At 36.4% G+C, this 19,979-nt stretch overlaps 1 protein-coding gene across 4 annotated transcripts in view; it reads right to left on the bottom strand.

The window, feature by feature from the left end:
* Positions 1-320: 320 nt before the first annotated feature.
* The window catches only part of FMN2 (formin 2), a 370,776-nt gene continuing 351,117 nt past the window's right edge, over positions 321-19,979 (bottom strand). For 3 of the 4 annotated variants that reach the window (XM_038542664.1, XM_038542668.1, XM_038542665.1), the window contains 2 exons: positions 3,644-3,725; positions 321-1,867 (listed from right to left, as the gene is read on the bottom strand). In XM_038542664.1, the coding sequence (XP_038398592.1) occupies positions 1,841-1,867; positions 3,644-3,725 (109 nt within the window). In that variant the 3' untranslated portion in view covers positions 321-1,840. Of the gene's footprint in view, positions 1,868-3,643; positions 3,726-19,979 lie in introns of those variants that run through there. The other variant, XR_005362164.1, reaches the window with a different exon arrangement.

Here is a 19,979-nt window from a genome sequence, read left to right as displayed (position 1 = left end):
ATTTTCCCCTTTTTCCCCAATAGCCCTTCACCACTTAATCTATATCCAATGAATTTTTGCATCTAACTTTTAACTTTTGGAAAAAGGATTTCTCAAATATTAATATATTTCTGCTCATAAGTGGGAAGTACTTCTTCCTTAAGATTGAATAAGAAGCATTTCAATTTTTTTCAAATACTCAACTACTAACAACTGTTATACTTGAAATAAGAACTTAAAAAAAAACTTCAAAGAGTCTAACTTATTTTCCTCCAGTGTTAAATATGGTGACTACATTTTGCAAGTATCCTTAGGCAATACACACACAACAGGCACAGAACTCTAATTTTATTATTCATTTTATTTTCATATAAATTAACATCCTAGAAAAATCGAAATAGAAACACTAAATACAGTATTGCACATAGCGATCTTTGTTAAATGCCCTATTATTTCAGTGAAGAATGGTAATATACACATTGGAGGGACTGAAGGAGACAGGAAGACTACAAAACAAACAAAATCCACTACTCTTTCTTTGCACTTAAACTACAAACTAAAAGGTAAGAGACCATATTTCACATAAATGCAAACAGAGTTATGATTCAGAACATTTTCTTTAAGTTCCTTTCCATAATTGGTTTCCAATAGCAAGAAATTCTCCCCTTTTATCAATGACCATAAGTGCCAACAAATATCATTAAAAAGAATCTTACGGAACCCCATCTATTAATATTAGACAAAACCATCACAATGCATCATGAGATGACTTTAACATACTCTCACAAAGAGTGGGAGATTTACTTTTTTACCCCTCAACGTGAAATAAAATAAAGTCCTTTCCTATGCTCCTTCAGATAACAAATCATTACATACTCATTTTACAGCTTTTAGTCACCTGCTATAACATATAAAGATAATCCAATCATGTAAAAATAGTCAGGCAGGTATGTTTAATTAACAGATGCCAATCCATCCAAAAAGTTACTTTTTTCCCTTTTTTGGCCAACAATTAGTTATGTTTGGCAATTTTATGAGCATCATTTATTTCAATTCCTTCAAAATACTGAGTCATGTTTTATTTGTGAAGGCCAATAGTAAAGTTAGAGAGGCACACCTTTAGTTTAACTTACTTTAGCTGAAGATAAGCTTTATGTAGAGTCTCAAAGAACACAGGGCTGATAAAAGCCCTCATTAAACTTAAAACTCTAATTCCTGCCTATATTAGATGATTTATAGGAATGGGTTTTCCTTTTGCTATATTTCTTCTATTCATTATCTGACTTGAGTAAAAAATGATAATCTTCTTTCACAAATATATAGTTATGGAGAGCAACCCAAGAGTTGGGAAAGCCTTGATCATGATATATAAATGGTACTTAAATTTTAAAATAGAAAATTTATATGTAGACATGAAACTGATACAAACAATTCACTAGAAATAACATTTTAACCATAAATCTAAATGCAGTGACATGGAGTACTGGTTGTCAGTAGAAAGTAAAGTGTTTTGCTGGGATAAGGAATATTCTCACAAAAGTAAATTTTAGGTTAACATTTAGCATGTTCAGCATTAATGCAAATATTGCCTCTTATACATGCTGTTTTGGTCTATCAATATAATACCATAAACTTTACAAAAAAGAAAAGGTGTCAAATTCTCCACTGGTCTACTGATTTTGCATTTTTATGAATGTACAGTAAAATTCAACAATCAGTGAACTGTCTAGAAAACACAAAGATTATGCAAGAGGTCAAGAGGAAAAATGAACAAAATGATGTAGTTTCCTTCCCGCCCTCAGGTCAGCTGAATTTTGTGGAAGTGGTTGCAGTGACTCATATTCATTCTGCTTTTCATTGTTCAGGTTTTCATGCTTATCTTTGCTTTCTGAAAATAAATGCACCAGATAAGAGTTATAGTTAGTAAGAAGAACTTTAAAAAATGTACGGAGTTTAGAATAGCCCAAACAAGATCTTTTCATTTGGATCAAATTCTCTGGGAAGAGGTTAAAGATCCACCAACTGGGCAGCCCTGGTAGCTCAGCGGTTTAGCGCCGACTTCAGCCCAGGGTGGGATCCTGGAGACCCGGGATCAAGTCCCATGTCGGGCTTCCTGCATGGAGCCTGCTTCTCCCTCTGCCTGTGTCTCTGCCTCTCTCTCTCTCTCTCTGTCTCTCATGCATAAATAAATAAAATCTTTTTTTTTTTTTTTAAAAAAAAAAAGATCCACCAACCCATAAAGGAAAAAGATATAAGTAAAATCTGTTTTATCTTTAACAATTTTCACCAGTCAAAGGTGGTCTGGGTGGCTCAATCAATTAAGTGTCTCCCTTTGGCACAGTCATGATTCCAGGGTCCTGGGATCAAACCCTACATCAGGCTCCCTGCTTCTTATCCTCTCTACTTGTGCTCTCTCTCTCTTAAATAAATAAATAAAATCTTAAAAAAAAAAAAAAAGATTTTTCACCAGCCAAATCACCAAATGTTTTTTAGGAAAAAAAAAAAAAAAAAAAACCTTTAAAAATTTAGCTTCTAACCAACATGAAAACATGGCAACTCATCTTTCTCATTCTCAATTCTATGCATAAATACAAAAATATGAAAATTGAACTGGCTGCTTCATTTCATGGTTAATGATTTAATTCTTTTCTATCCTTATAATGGCCTGATTGAGGTTAATTAATAATTATTCCTCCTCATTCAATGCATCCTAAGGTTGTACTTTAATCAAAAAGAAAATAAACTAAATCATAATATAATACTTACTATTAGAGAAGACTATGATGTAGAGAAACTAAAGGAAAAATATCTTTTAAATGAGGATATACTTCCTAACATTTAGGGTTCCTAAAACCCTAACATAAATAGGGTTTAATCACAGTTTACTCAAATTTCAATCTGGGTATTTTGATATCTTTACCATTTACACCACAATTAGACTAATCTGATTCAAAATGTTCCTCTTTTAAAGCCCAACCCAACTTTTAAAACAGCATCATTTACTTATTCTTGTGGTATCGTGATAAACTCTCAAAACATTCAAAACAATATTGACAGTGTCACAAGGGAAAACTCATTATTTTTACCAAGCCTTGGCTTCTAGGGTGCACGATATGGCATTTTAAAGAAGTGGGCAAGGAGGAATCTTAGATTAGTTTGTTAAACTCAGTCTACTGGCTGACAGCTGTCAAACAGCCAATTCTCTAGAGCCACTGATGGGTTCAAGCCAGGTCTGAGCTCCCTGGTCTGAGCAAAGGACAATACCACACTTGGCATTTTCCATCATGTTTTAGATCCCATTGGTGCTAACCCAATAACAGCCACTCTGGATTCAAATGCAGCCCTGTGCTGGTGATGCTTATGTAATGGAGAAAGTGAGAAACTGCCCCCCAACCCCTGCCAACACACACATATCCAGGTATCGCATTCCCTTAGTAGATTTGTCTTTATTCTTAAGCTTCAGGTACTAGATACTGAGATTCTCCTAGCCTTTTAGGCCTGATTAAAGGCATAAAGAAAAGGAGATCCTTCAGTCAGAGCATTTCATTCACACTTAGGAGAAAAACAATTAAAACATTATTATGTGAGTTTGTATATATTGTGAAGACAGTGTTTAAAAGTCAAAGCAAATCACAAGTTAAAAAGAGAAGAGTTAAATACTTACAATTCCAGAGTCATGTCTTGGTTTTATTTTATAAAGTGATTTTCCCTTTTTCTGTCTACACACCTCTTCGGCTTCTTTTACCCTGGGTGGAGAGAAGACACATGTATTTAAACAAAGACCTATACAGATCACTGCAAGCCACCTTATGGTAGGTGAGCAAGTTATCAACTCATTCAGAATTTGAATTATTGGAGAAAATAATAACGTATACACAGGAACATTATTAACATGTAATTCAAAAACACTGAATATTAGAGCTAGAGACTAACTCATTCAGGGGTTCTCACCTTGGAATCAAAGGATGTCAAAAAGAATGTTATACAAACACATTAAAAAATTTAATTATCTACATTTCATCTTATATTAAAGGAGTCTCATGTATATTAAAGGAAATAGCGCTCATTTTCAGGTGAGGGTACTGAGAGTGGCTCCATTAAACAGGATCGGCAACCATTACATAAATCTGAAACATTAAAATAATTAAACAGTATTATCGAAAAACTCATATGCTTATTTAAAATTATTTCAGATTCACTTTCCACATCATACTTACCCATGCATAAAAGTCATCAGCAGTAAATCCCTAGGCAGGTTTTAAAAAATTGAGCTTCATTAAGCAACAACCAATCATTTATTTGAAAACAGAAAATAGAGTGTGTGCAATAATAATGTTTTGACATTTCTTTTTAAAAACACATCCCAAAGAAAACAGCATTGAATTTACCAGAGGAACAGTTAAGAGGTGTTATTTGGAGGTAAGTTCTCCATTACATTCTAGATCTGCTATTTGATTTTGGGTAATGTCCTGATACCACCAACTCTTGTATTCCCTGAAATACTAAAAGGGCTTAATAATATATAAAGGCACTATTATTATTACTACACAGAATTGTTGCAAAGATCACAAAATTTTTATTTAAAAAGTAATTTATAATTTGTAAAATGCTATAAAGTATATGTGATTGTTTTAATTAAACAAATGGTAAGGAATCTGTAAACTAGGATTATATTAGTAAAAAGGGGTGCCATAAAAAGGAAAATAACCTGCCAGGTTAATTTATTTATTATTACAATTTCCCTTGGGAATTAAAAATGGAGTATTCCTAGAGAAACTAAAAAGGCCATGACTTATCTTAATAAAAGACTTTTTATATAGATCTTGAAGCTTATTTCCTGAAAGAAATGAACTATAAATATATTTTTTTAAGCCCTATGGTCAAGAATTCCTCTGCCCTACAACTGAATGAATCCTGTTTTGAAACAGTGGAATGAAGCAAATGATCCAGCACAGCAGCTATAAGACTGATACTAGAGTTTACATTAAAACATAACAAATGAAAGTAATTCCTTCTGGACATAAAATGCCTGCTGAGTTGATATTGTTAGTAATTCCAGAAAATGATGACAATTTAGAAGACACTTCATTGTTACTACTTTTATTACTTTCTACCCAAGCCATAAATTGCCTTTAATCCTTCCTCCAAACATTTGAAGACAAAGACATTTTCTTTACAACAAACAAAGGATTGCAGAGTTACCATCTTCCTCTGGAATAGCTACCAGTAAATTTAAGTTGAAATATTTGGACAGGGAATTAAAAAACCTTTTTTTTAAGCACTTAGCCAAAATCCAGTAGATCCCCTCTTAACTTTACTTGGAACTCTAAAGTATTTTATAACATTTATTTAAAAAAATATACTTTACAAGTATTTAGATCACCAAAGCATCTTAATTTTCTCACCATCATATTTATTTTGTTTTTAAAACACATTTTTTCTAAGGATCACAGGGAGACAAATCTAATACAAACAGATTTAATTTTTTACGCAAAAAGAAATTCAGCCATTCCTTACAGTAGAGATGACAAAAGCAAAAGAGAATGTGCGTCAAGGAACCCTCACAAGATCTAGCTTACTCCTTCGATCATTTATGGAGCAGTAACTCCAGGTCAGGCACTGGGCTCGGCTGTTTTATAAGGACAATTACATTCAATGTCTAATAAGAGAGCTACACACACAAGCAAGTAAATATGAAATGTGCATTAAGCACCACCTAGGTTTGGAGAGGTCCAGCTGTGTCCCAGGAGGGTAGAGGTTGTGAAAATCTTTCTGGAGCAGGTTGACAGCTGAGCCTTGCTTCAAAGAGAAATCTTAACTGCTCATACTTTCCTTGGAAGGGGAAATGGGACAGAGGATGAAGAATAATACAGGATGATACGTGCAAAGGCCAAGTAAGACAAGGAGTATAGCAGAACATACACACTTCTGGCCTGTGCTGCCATAGGATCTCCATTACCCTAGAGGCCAGTGCTAGAGAGCTGGCTGGCTTTATGCTCTGGGTTCTGATGCCCATGGCTGAGGTGAGTCAGTCACTGCATCCTAGGCACCTCAAGACAGGCACAAATAAATGATGTGAGGAGCTGAGAAACTAAGCGCCAGAACCTCAAGGAGCTGTTCTTTGGATTTGGAAGCACAAGCATGGAGCATGTGTTAAAATGCAATTTTCTGGATCTGTTTTACTCTGGTGCAGTCCCCGGTGGGGGGTGGGTTGGGGAGAGGGGTATGTTTCTAAGTAGTTCCTAACTAGAGGACATGATGAAGACAGCCTGTAGGCCACACTGCTTGCCCCGGCCCCGAGGTATTCCCCTGAAGCCTGGACTGGGCAGCTGCACTGAGCCCCGACCACTGTGTTTCCTCACCCCTCTCTCCTTCCAGTGCACACCGGGTCCCAGCCCACACCCTGAGATCTTGCTCACTTCAGCACTTTGTGCTAGTGCCCCTCCTAAGCTTCCCAGCAAATGTGGCTTCTTACAAATGCCAATTTTATTTCAACAAAACTCTGACAACAAGAAATTTTTTCCACACTTTAGGCAGGAAAAAAGAATGTGTCCCTGGAGGTGAGATACGCTGCCAGAGTTGGCAGAAATAAGAAGCATAACGAGGGAGAAGCCGGGAAGGAGGGGGCCGAGGCAGCTGTCCATATGAGTGTCTCCTGCTCGCTCTCCATCTGGGCGAGCGTGGCGGGCTCGTCAGCTGGCTCGTCCAAGTTAGGCCTATTGAGTAACTACTTGTACATGTTCCATCCTCCTTCCCTCCTGCCTCACCCCTCATTCAATCACACTGAAAATTTCTTAAACTGAGTAGGAAAAAGATGTATATCTCATAACTAGACATCACTAGGCCTTAAGTGAAAAAGCATGGTGGTGATAACATTTCAAACAAGAAGTAAAAATGGCCACCACGTCCTGCTTGGAAAGGAGGTGGGGAGTAAAAAGACGAATGATACTTTATAAAGAGAGAAAGGAGAGAGAGGAAACAAAGGCTAGGTGGAAGAAGAAAGTCCTTGGCTTCCAAATGTCGTCGGCACTTGAGTTTAAACTCCATTTAGGGTGAGGGCTATGGATGGTATGCAGACAAAGCTCTAATGCTTGATTCATGAAGACATGTTCTTTTGAATCTGGCTGCCTTCACACAAAGGAGACTGCCAGGGCATTTATAAATCACGATTTCACCCTCTCAGAGAACTAAAAAGGGAAGTAAAAAATTTCAGATGACATCTTTGATAGGCTTACTTAACAGTTGCAACTTCCAATCAGCAATCTAGATTACAGAAAGAAAACATGAGCAAAAAACAAACCATATGATAATGAAAATTCTTCATTCATCATTTTTAGTGGTCTTGGAAAAACAACAACACAAAAAAGCAGGGATTAGAAAACAAGAAATACAGCATTACCAAAAAAATAAAATAAAATAAAAGGAAAGGAAATATAGCATTACCTTTTAGAAGAGAAGGAAAAGGATACTGAGCAGTATATAATGGCTATAAAATTTGATGTTTATGTTAATATTTCACCGTCATAGCTTCTATTGACTACAGAACTTCCAAAACAAAACTATGCTGAATAAATATCAAACGTGTGTACTTATCCCTTACATGGAAGACCAAATGTAATCAGAAAACGAGGCATTCTTTATTTTTAAGGGAGAATTTAATTATAGGAAATAACCAGAAGACATATATGGAATCAGGTTCGGCAAACAGAGTAGGAGACTAATTTGAACAAAACAATTTTTGTCACAAGAAAGGTTTCATTCAGACAACAATTGGGAAGAGTGACAGGAATCACTGCGTGATTCCCAGAAAATAGAAACTTGGTCCACTTAAGGGCCAACTCTGTATAACCAATTTTGAATAAAGTTTTTCTGAAAAAAATAAAACTTTTCTCTTTAATAACTAGAACGATTTACCTCATACCTGATGGCCCATGCTTGTCCCAGCCTTCGTCACTGCTGTAATGTGCTGATACAGGGCTATGCTCACGGCCTCCTAAGATACATACATACATCGTGGCTTGCCCCTGCATGGATTTAACACTGACTTGGCTTTGCTTTGTGTCCACTTGTTAAGGTTTGTGTTTCTGGCTAACACAGCAAGTTGTGCTCTCATCTTGCTGGTGCCAGTATGCCTGCCTTGAGTAGAGACTTTATCTTCTTCTAATAACTTCTATCTTCTCTAGACAGGAAAACCAGATAACAGAGCTAATTTAAATAGGCTTCAAATTAGAGCAGTAAGACTGAGTTCAATTCTAGCTAAACGAATAGAGTTCCTGGACCTGGAGGCAGTACTTCCAGCTGCCACAGGGGCTTCTCCCTTACGCCGCATACCTCCCACATACTTCAGAGTTCCCAACTGTGTCTGGAAGGCTGGGGAGGCCAGAATTCTGACTTACAGATAGGCAGGGCTTTACTGCTCTAAATGTCTAGGAGTATAAGATTTTAGGACCATGTCACCATATTGTACCACCCAACCTGCTTACTCAGTGGGTTGTCCACAAAGATGGAAAGTAATGCTGGAATCAAGGTAAAATCTGAAATTCAAGCTTATCAAGGTAAAGAAGTGTGACATCATTAATTGGTAATGACAGATTTTGTGATGCATCAGAGAACCACCTACAGGATAGGGAGGGAAGCATTTGGTGAGGAACAGGACTCTGAGATTATCCCTCAGTTGAAACTGTTTTCTCAGTCCAGGGCAAACCGACTGAGAAAAACAAAACATCTTTAAGTACTAAAGCTTAAATTTAAGCTTACTTAAAAAACTTTACATTAAATTTATTTTCTAAAAAAATAAAGTTGTAAATATAACGTAAAAAAGAAAAATACATATTAATACATCCATAGGATTCTTTTATTCCTTCTATGCAAATACCCTAAGTTGTAACATCTTCATTTGCTTTTAAAGAATTATGAACTCAGAAGTTATGAAGCATAGAAAATTTGCCCAGGACAATGAAAATGTTTTTAAAGTCTATATTAGAGACAAGGCAGAGGTAGATGGTAGAATGAAAAAAAATACTTTTTAATTACAGAATTTCCTGAAACTAATTTGCATTCCAATTATTATTTTTATTTGGGTATTTTTAAAAACAAATGAAAAGTTTCTCAAATTTTGTCCTTAATATAACCGGACACATTTGACCTAAGGGTTATTCTAAACAGAGAGAGTGGTTTCTTATTTCTCTCCTAATAAAGATGTATTTTTTTCTGCACGTTTCCCCCCATCCCCAGACCCATTTATTGTCAGGCAAACATATACAAAAAGTTCAGTGTGATTAAGTTTAAAGACAGTTTGTGAGATGAATAAGGGAGATACACTCTGGCAGAGAAACAGAGAAAAGAAACCAGACATCCCTGAGGCCTGCAGGCAGAATAATTTTTATCTACCTTCTAGAGCAAAAGCCAGGCTGGCCACAATCTTATCAAGAAACCAGATACGCTCTCATCATTCAATCGAAGGAGAAAGGGAGTCACTTTTCTGCCACTAAACATTAATAATTTGGTCTAAATAAGTATCTGTGGCAGACGGATTCATTTCCTGCTGGCTCCAATGAGACTTGCTGGGAGTAGCCTGATTCCTTACTGGAGCCTACAGCCTGCAAGAGATTTAAGCACAGCCTGGCGCTGGGATGTCACATGTTGGAGGTCTTGATACACAGATTAATAAGCTAAGAGTAGACATAATTATCATTATTACCAATTCACAATGTACTTCACTGAAATACAACACCATCATGTCTGCCAACAAATTTACAATTTTTTTAAGAGAACGGGGGGAAAAGACACACATATATACACACAGAGAAGGCAGGCAGCCTTTAGACAAAGGCTGGTTAGGAGTGCCAGCTTTAAAGTTGTGGGTCTCTCTCCCTCCAGGTAAAAGACAGAAATAGGTATTAGATGCCTTCTGGAATTAAAGGTAGATCTGGGGGAGGTTACTCCTGTCTATCTTCTCTCCTGTATAACTAATGATCTAAAATACACACACAAAAGTACCACAAAGCCCCTGACAATATAATGGGAACAATCAACCAGAAATGCCACTTATCGTTATCCTCAAGTAAAAAGAACTTCAGTTTTCTCAGGCATATATGAATTTCTGAATGTTATTATTGACAATCTCAGACTTTTCAGAGAGAACATTATACTTGTTACCTCAAACAATTATGGAGAACAATCAGAATGAACACAAAATTGCCCTTGACTCAAGAAAACCAAGCTTTAAGAATACCTTTCAGTTTCTTTGATGTAACAAGAGAACAGCTCAGTATGAGCTGAAGAAGGGGTTGGCACAGATGCCTCACACATGGTACTGTACTCATATCACGGTAAGACATGGTGCATGCAGGCCACTTCTATCAATGACAGTAGCTGAATTTTGAGAAATATACATGGTGTAAAATCTAGGATTCCATGACAAAATACACGTTCTCTGTTTATGTTTTAAAAACTGCAAATATATACATAAAGCCAATAAGCAGAATGAGGTTCATCAGTGTTTCCTAGAGGTATATGTGGGTAAAAAGAGATGCACCATTTATTCAGAAGAAAACATATTCAACCAATCAAATCGATCCCTATGGTCTAAATCTCTTTGGTGACTGTCTAAGATTCTAAAAATGTAGAACATGGATGAGCTACCTCAGAAAAAAAACTTTCCTATAGTTTTGGAATGGTAATAGATAACAAAAGATGGCCATCGATGTCTGCCACTATGCTCTCATTTCAAAGCAAACAAAACACCCCTCTCCCCAACAAACACAAATCGTCATTCATATTAGCCCTTCTGTGGAATAAAAGTTGTCAATCCTTTCCTAACTGGCAAGCCCACTAGCACTTTCTAGTTCTTACCTCCTCCACCACGATAATCACTCTGAAGTGGTTAACTAGTCCCTAATTTTAAAATTCTCTTATTCTTTGTCCTTGAAGACTTTCTGAGTTTTCCAAGTATTTTTTTGGACATGCTTCCTCAATCTCTTTTGGTGCTTATTTGTTAAACTTCTCTCCCTTACCCAGGGTCTAATCTTGACTCTGTGGTATCTATAGGCAATCTCTACTTTATAATTCCAACTGTAATGAAGACTTTCAGATCCATACCTCTAGTTCTGATCTTTCCCCTGAGCTCCAGATACCAGTGGACATTTTTCTTTCCTCCCTTACCTGGTCCTCCTTGGTTAAGAATATAACCATCCATAACCATTCATCCTCTGAATCCTTTCTCTCCCTCCTCACCAGCCCTCCATATATATGCAAATGGTTAACAAGTTCTGTTACTAATGATTCCTTAGTAATGATTTTTAAATCTGTCCCAAGCTAAATTCCACTGTACCTGATTGTTTTTCAAGCTTCTCCTTATGTCTAGACCACTGCTTGAATGGCATTCACACTGGTCTAATCCATCCTTTACAAATGTCCAAAACATGGGAATCATCTGAGCCACTTATTCATTTGCCAAGAAAATAGTTTAAGTTTCTTAGTAATGGTATTCAAGGCCATTTGCAACTAACCTAATTTCTCCTTAGTCTCTACAATGTTCCTTTGGTTCCAACCATGCAGAAACACTCCCCACTCCAATGGGAGGTCTTTGCTAAAACTGTTCCTCTGGGTCTACCCATTTTTTTCTCCTCCTTCCATGGCTCCTTCAAGTTAAGCTCAAAAAAGTCTTCCTATAGAAAGTATATCTGACCGTCTAGGAAGGCTTATTTTAAAGACTTACAGCTATTCATATATCTGTCTTTTGCTTTGCTGAATAGTAAGTCCTGTAGATTAGGGATCATGTACATTCATTTTTACATTCCCATGGATAATAATAAAGCTGATACAGGTAAGTATTCACTAGATGTTTGAAAAGTAACTGACTAAATGAATAAATGATGATGAACAGGGAAATTAAAAGTAAGCTAAAAAAAATCACAGGGATAAATTTTGACAAATAACTAGGACTTTGATTTAAATCTCTTGTTTCTGCCTTCCTCTTCCAGTGAACTCCGCAGCAATGAGTCTGGATGTCCAATTCACATTTTGAGTAAGCTATGCAGAGTTCTATTTGACCTGACCTTTGAGTTTACTGATTTACTATTATAATTCCATCCATAAATAACAGTGTAGTTAAACGAATGTACATAAAATTTATGAAAGAGTTTAGTATATCATATTCATTTTCTCCCATCTTAAAGAAAAACTAAGTTTATATACATTATATGAATCATTAGGAGCCTTTAAGGATTCCACATGAAATCATGTTACTAACTCTTATTAGCCCTTAGGTTAGTAGCAAAAGATAAATGACATAGATGTAATAAATCTTCTTTTCAACAAAGCATTTAAAGAATCTCTAATGGGATGTCTGCAGACTAGAAAGAGAAATGATAGGGAGTTGGATACTTAGATGAATTTATGATGGTCAAATATACTAAAAAAAAGATAACAGGGTGTCATTACATATGATTATGTTCCTGTTTTACAAAGCAACCCATTGAAGAGGATCAAGCACAATTAACTAGTAAAATTTATACAGAGACTGTTTTAATAAACCGTCTTAGCAATCACAGATGTCCAAAAGTTGATGATTTTTTATTTGAAGAAAGTGAACATTTACAGTAAGCCAGTGGTGTACCAGACACAGTGTGTGAGTGAGTGAGTGGTTCATGTGTACCACTTCATCCAACCATCTGGCAACCAAGCATGAGAGATGCCATTATGCTCTTCTGAAAAGGAGGAGCCTGGGACTCAGTGAGGTTCTTGAGGTCACATGATAATGGAATGAATAACTTGGTCAACTTCAGAGTCTGCACTCTTTCCATATCATTCCCACTAGAAAGGGTACAAAATCATGGGCTTAATGTCTACCTATTAGTACTGTAAAAAAAATGGTATTCCCATAATGGGAAGTAAACTAGGGTAGATAATGTTCATTTTACTTCCTATTTTACTTCTCTTTCCTTTTAGAAAGCTTCCACAGAGTAAGTGTCTTAAAAGACACTATGATATAAGCTCCTTGAAGTCAAAGAATGCAATGTCTTTCCTTTTCATATCTCATGCCCAGCACAGCATCTGGCTCATCACAGTAACATCTAACACTTACTAAGGACTCCTTATATGCCTGGCACTAGGCTAAAAGGGTTTTACAGATGTTATCTCCTTTAAATAGAGGAGAATAATAATCCCATGGAGTAGATACTATTGTTTCCCAACTTCTACAATGAGGAAACTGAAACCTAAAATGGTCAAATTACTTGCTTGGGGCCATATACCAATTTGTGGCAGGGCTGTGGTTCAAATCCAGTCAAACTAAGAAAATCAACCTTCACAGTTTGGTTTTAACCACTGAACTTTGCCTTTTACTACCCAAATCCATAGGTAAGATGAAATACATAACTATTGATATCTTCTATTTATTTCTATGTATGTATTTATCATATACCTATATATTTCCACTTGCTATATTAATTTATATTTATCATTTATATATTTAGAAGCATTTGATGCTTAAAGACTGAATCTTTTACAACTCTGAACATATAAAGTGTTGCAGTTCAACGTGATTTTTGAGAAGAGAAACTATTGAGAAAAATGGGTACATGTATTTTATTACATACTGGGGAGAAGTACTATAATTGCACAAATTTTGAACTTTACTCAAGGAAAAGTAGCAGTGGAAACACAACAGGCTATAGTGTTCATCTTTGAAAAAGGAAAGTGTGTAAGACTGGAGAAAACAAAGCTACTACCACATTTTCTTGATTCTAATTTCTAGAAGATTATTTTTGATGTAGTTCTCTGAATAAGCATGTGAATTGCAATCAGTACTAACCTAAAAAATACAGAAGGAAGAGGCTTTTTTTACACAAATCTTCAATATATATTTTAAACTATTAACTCAGTAAAGACATTTCTGAAGACAGGGAAGTCAACACACTCTTCAAGTATGTTCAGGTGCTTATTGGTGACCTAATCTGATACAGACATAAAAGTCTGAAAAATCCAGGATAGTCAGCATATTTCCTTAATTGCAGCACATTGCAATGCTCTGAACTAAACAGGAGTAGGTGGCAAGTGCTGGAAAGGCTGACATTCTGTGCTACTGAAGAAGGAAAATATAGTTGCTTCACGGAATCAACAGCAAGGTTCACATTCCAACTGTGTAAATAAAGAACCTGAACTAAACTCTGTCAAACCAAGAGTATCCTTTTTTTTTATCATGTTCTTCCACAGGAATTAAACATGGCATCAGAAAAAGCTGAGAAATCTGGAAGGTACTATTTAGAACTTTTTGAGATGCTTAGACAATAAGCTTTCAGCAGTCATTGAAAATAGGAATATTTGTGTTCATACACATGCTAGGACTTTTAAACTCCTCATCACATATTTTTCATCAGTAATTCAAAATCTCTGGTTTATTTATTTATTTATTAAAGATTTTATTTATTTACTCATGAGAGAGAGAGAGGCAGAGACACAGGCAGAGGGAGAAACAGGCTCCACGCGGGGAGCCTGACACGGGACTCGATCCTGAGATGCCAGGATCACGACCTGAGCTGAAGGCAGCACTAAACCGCTGAGCCACCCAGGCTGCCCAAATCTCTGGTTTATTAAAAAAGGTTTGTTTTTCTCATGGATCTTGCAATAGAGACTATTTTAATTCTATATTAGATGTGGATTTACATGGAATTTACAAAAGTAGCTCAGCTGATGTGCCCTTTATCTGAGTCCCAACAGAATGACCATGTTCTTTCTATACATATTGAAGATTTTTAGATTTCCTAAAAAAAAAAAGGTCTAATAACAATCCCTGGTTCTACAAATTTATGATAACAAATAAAACAAATTTCTGTCATACATGATGATCAAAACTATAACAAAATCACATGTGACAGCAAAATTAATCTTTTATTGCAGGAGAATAATGGTGTTTACTACATTTGACATTTTTCATGCAAACATCGTTTTACTCTTTCCACATGTTATTTTCTTAATGTCAGTGATTTTTTTTGCATATGGTTCAGAAACATTTTTGATTATAGCTAGTGAGATATAAACTCAAGCTGCTGGTACATACACCATGGCTTTTGTTTTGACACTTCTCTAGCAAAAGATGACATGTATGAATAACTTGGATCCTATTTTTTAAAGACCTTTTTTTTGTTGTCATGGGGAGGAATTCAAGGGCTATTAGACATGGAAATTAGTTTATAGAGAGTTTATCACATTTCCTCCCTGTAAAACTCATAAAAGAGTACCAGAAAGCTATTTATATCATGATGCTTTAGGATTATGCAAGAGGAAGTACGGCTTAATTAAGGGGAAGATGTGGGAGATACAAGGCAGGAATGGGATCAAGGAAACACACATATTAAGGGAGAATAAGGGTCATAATAGTTCCTCTCCTGGATTATTCCTATCCGGCTAAAAATATGCTGTTTATCCCATCATCATCAAAAAACAAAAAACCCTAATTCACCTTCCTCTCCAGCTGGACTTCTTTTCTCTGTGACCCTTTCTACGCACAAGTTCCTGTGCTCACTGTCTCCACTTTTCTGCTCTCTTCTCATCAGACATCTGTACCCAGCCACTGGATAGACTATTCTTGTGGATGCCATCAATTCCAGTTCCAATTCCAAGGTCACTTCTTGGTCCTCACCTCCTTCATGTGAATACTAGCAGCATTTCACATGGTTCTTCTTTTAAGCTCCTCCTCCTTAATTAAGCCCCTTCTGCACCCTGCCTGGCAGGCACACCCTTTCCATACCCACTTTCTACTTCTCCCTCCTTGCTCACTCTGTTCCAGCAACTTCAGCCTCCTCCCTAAATATGCTCCTTCCTCAGGCTTTGTACTTGCTGTTCTCTCTGTCTGAAATGTTTGGTCTCCAAGTATCCACTAGTTTATTCCCTCACAACCCTCAAGTCTCTGTTTATAGTCAGACCACCACCTCCTACAACTCGCTTTTTCCTTCACCCTACTTTATTTTTTTGTCAAAGTCTGCATCAGTCCTCCTAGGGTATGTTAATTTAGATTCAGAAGGCCAGGATTTGGTTTTGTTTACAGCTCCAGTGCCTGGCATATAGTAACCACTTAATAAATTCTTGTTGAATGACCTCAGTAAAACATGCGAACAAGTCATAAGTTCACAGTGAAGAATGCAGAAATGGTGTTCAGAGTTGGAAGAAAGTAGAAGGCACCGCAGGGAACAATTATAAAGGACAATTAAAAGTTGCATAAAAGCATTCTTGACTTCTCATCCCCCTCATGTTTCCCAGGATTTATCTCAGAATCTCCATTCCTTAGAGAAGCTACCTTAGGCTGGAGAACACTGATTTTTAAATAGCCTTGCTAGGAAATTTCTCCTAGAGCAAGAAAGGTGAAGGGTATGGCCTTGCTGATACTGGGAGTGTTAAGAAGTATAATTGGTTGTGTAAGACATAATGCCAGTAAGGGCACAGCAGGAATAACAGATGATGTGGCCCAGGCTGGGCAGGAAGCTCCATCCATGAATGGATGAATGGATGAGATTCTAGAACAATGGAAAGAACCACAAATGTTCTATCATGGTGATGGAGAACTTGATAGTATTTTCATAGCTAACCTTAAATGTGAAGACCCATTACATGGACAAAGGATTGGATTTGTGTGTTTGAGAAGGAGTAGAATTAGGACTAGTGAATACAGTGCTCAGTCAGCCAGATAACTCTTCATTCTGTGATTCCTTTACCCCAAACCTCTGGGGCCAGTTGGATTACAGAATTCAGAACCTTCTAATTTCAGACAGAAAGATGGTACATAACACTACCAAATGGGTCTGACATAGCATGAAGTAATCAAACATGTTACCATTTCTGTAGTAGACATATGAACATTCATAGTAAGTGGGATGAATAAAAAGTTCATAAATAGTCTCACATAAATTGAGTTTGCCAAAAACTTATGAAAAAATGTTTGATGACAGAGGTGTTTTGGATCTCCAAATTGTAGACAAGGAATTATGGCTCTGAACTATAAAACTATGAATAAAGCCAAATCTGTAATAATACTTGTTCTCAGTGTTTGTGAACTCTATTATCCCTGTTAGGGAATTCGCTATACCCTCAGGTGGAAAATAGGAAATGGACACTAATAATTGAGAATTTGGATGTGAACACTTAATTCTTAATTTTTCTTTGATCAGCATTACTAGGAAATTTGATTTTAGTAACTACCTGCAAATGCTGAAATATATATTTTATTGAAGTCAGCACATTTTTTTCCTTTTTACTATGATCCACTAGCTCTCTGATGGTCCCATTCTTGTCTCTCTTAAGCTAAGTGGTTGTGCATGGTCCTTGAATCTCATGTGAATGTTAGGGACACAGTAATAGACCATAACTACTGGTAAAGTATGCTGTGAGTTCTTTTGCTTTATTAATGATAGATGAAGTAGAAAGCTTTTAAAAAAATAGAAGTCAATTTAAGCTTTCTTCATAATAACATCATTTTTACTTATTTGGATTTCTATTTTTTTCCTGAATGGTTTTATGTGCAATTTCCAATAACTCTCGATCCACAGCCCATCCACCTGTTCAGCCATCTAGTCATTTATCTATGATATTAAAAAACAATTGCCTTTTGACTTTTTTATCTAATTAGTCCATCAACATTCTCTAGCTTCTAGTTCATGCTCTAAAATATTTTAAAAAATTAATAGAGACCATAAAAAATAAACCCATGTACAAACTCAATACAGAATTAAGAGTATTTCTGCTCTAAAAACAACACATGAATTTAAGAATACATTGATTACATCTAGGACTTTCAAAATGAAAGCTTTTAAGTTATCTGTGAGCATCTGAAATTCTCTTACCTGCTGAAATACACTTTTTTAACTATTCTTCATCTCATTTACCTCCCCCATACATTTGGAAAACTTTAATGTGGCCAAATGGAATTTTATCAAAATGTTCACCCCTAGGCCAATGTTCACCCCTTTGAACCAAAGAGGTTAATTTTTTTAAAGAAAGTTAAGAAAAACTATGAATATGCTTTCATTTCTGATGTTTTATCCTTGCAATATATGTATTACCTAAATGTATAATGATAATTAGAATATTTTAAAGAGTTAGTACTGCTACTCCTTCCCTTTTCCTCACCTGACAAATTTTAGAGGCTGATCTCCATATACTATATGACAAATTCAAGTTTAGATATTAAAGTCTAGAGATTCTCACAGGCAAACTCCTACTTTTGGATATTTTAAATTCTAAATGAAGGTCTCTGATAAGGATACTAATTCTGACCTGTGGGTTTTTCTCATACTACCAAGCAATTTATTCAATTCTGACCTAGAGATAGCTTTAGATCCCACAGGTTGAGGGCTCAGCCTCACAAGACTGCTCCACCACCCTTCAGACGCCAATGGCAAGTCCAGGTTGTCATTGTACTTCTGAATCACAGGCTAGAGATGAAAGGTTAGAATAACCCCCTCTTTGGGTTCAATTAATTGGTTAAAACAGCTCATAGAACTCAAAGAAATATTTTACTTACTAGATCACCAGTTGATTATAAAAGGTTTGAATTCAGAAGAGCCCAGTGGAAAAGAGGCATAGAGCAAGATGTGTGGGTCCTTTTGGGATTTTATGGAAGCCTTATTACATAGGCATGATTAATTAAATCATTGGCCATTGGTGATTGATTCAGTCCTTCTTCTTTTTCCAGAGGTCAGGGGATAAGACAGAAAGTTTCAACCCTCTCATCACAAGTTTGGTTCCCTGGTCATCCTTAGGTGACCCAAGGGCTTTCTAAAAGCCACCCCATAATATAACAGAAGACATCTTTATAACTCTCATCACTTAGGAAATCCCAAATGTTTTAGGAATTCTGTGCCAAAAATTCAGCTGAAGATCAAATACATATTTCTTATTATAAACCATAATATTACAAAGCCTAAAAGACATGAGTATTAAATATACTTTTAAAAAAGTATGAATGTAATATGGCATAATTTTAAGTTTTATCATTTTTCAAAGTGATGGTAAATGCAGCCCACCTTAGATGCCCATATTATAAAACAATAGAAGAATGTTAATAGGACTTAAATATATGGAATAAAGCACTAATTCATTATTATGATGATAGATTATTCTGTTTATTAAAAAAGATAGAATAGCTGGGGACACCTGGGTGGCTCAGTCAGTTAGGCATCCAACTCTTGATTTTAGCTCAGGTTATGATCTCAGGACATAAGACAGCTCTGGGTTGGGCTCTACACTCAGTGGGGAGCCAGTTTCTCTCCCCTGCCCCTCCCCCATCACATGCTTGTGCTCGTGCCCTCTATTTATATGTATAAAATAAATAAATCTTTAAAAAATTCAAAAGATATTTTTTAAAAAAATCAAAAAGCTGAACTTATGTCTTATTACTGGCTTTTGCTACACATGACTATGACACAAGATTACCCTGATGGAATACTAAATCAAAGAAACTTCTACTGCCCCAGTTCTTTAAATTTTTTTAAAAGATTTTATTTATTTATTCATGAGAGATAGAGAGACAGGCAGAGACATAGGCAGAGGGAGAAGCAGGCTCCCTATGGCGAGCCTATGTGGAACTCGATCCTAGGACTCTGGGATCATGACCTGAGTCAAAGGCAGATGCTCAACCACTGAGGCACCCAGGTGCCCCACCACTGCCTCAGTTCTAATTTGGTAGAGATGAGGGTCATCTTAGGTTAATGGAAGTCAGGGGATCGAGCCCTCTCTAACCTCACTGCCACCTTTCCTTCCAGGGCACTCTCCTATTATCTCATCTCCTACTTCCTGTATAGAAGCATGCCAAGACAGAACAACATTAAGAAGCCCAGGAAGAGATAGTCGTGACCTCTTGGCTCTGGGTTCACTCTGCTCGCCGCAGACAGCTATGGCCTCCACCAACACACCCAGAATTCTGTCCTCTGAGATTGCTACTTTCTGAAAATTACTATTTCCTTATAAAAAGCCAGAGAGCTTGAATCTGCCTCCAAAGGACATGG

Source organism: Canis lupus, chromosome 7 (genome assembly GCF_011100685.1).
Source record: "Canis lupus familiaris isolate Mischka breed German Shepherd chromosome 7, alternate assembly UU_Cfam_GSD_1.0, whole genome shotgun sequence".
NCBI classification, from domain to species: domain Eukaryota; kingdom Metazoa; phylum Chordata; class Mammalia; order Carnivora; family Canidae; genus Canis; species Canis lupus.
The sequence above is the reverse complement of the archived record's forward strand: the minus strand, read 5'-3'. Positions and strand labels throughout refer to the sequence as shown.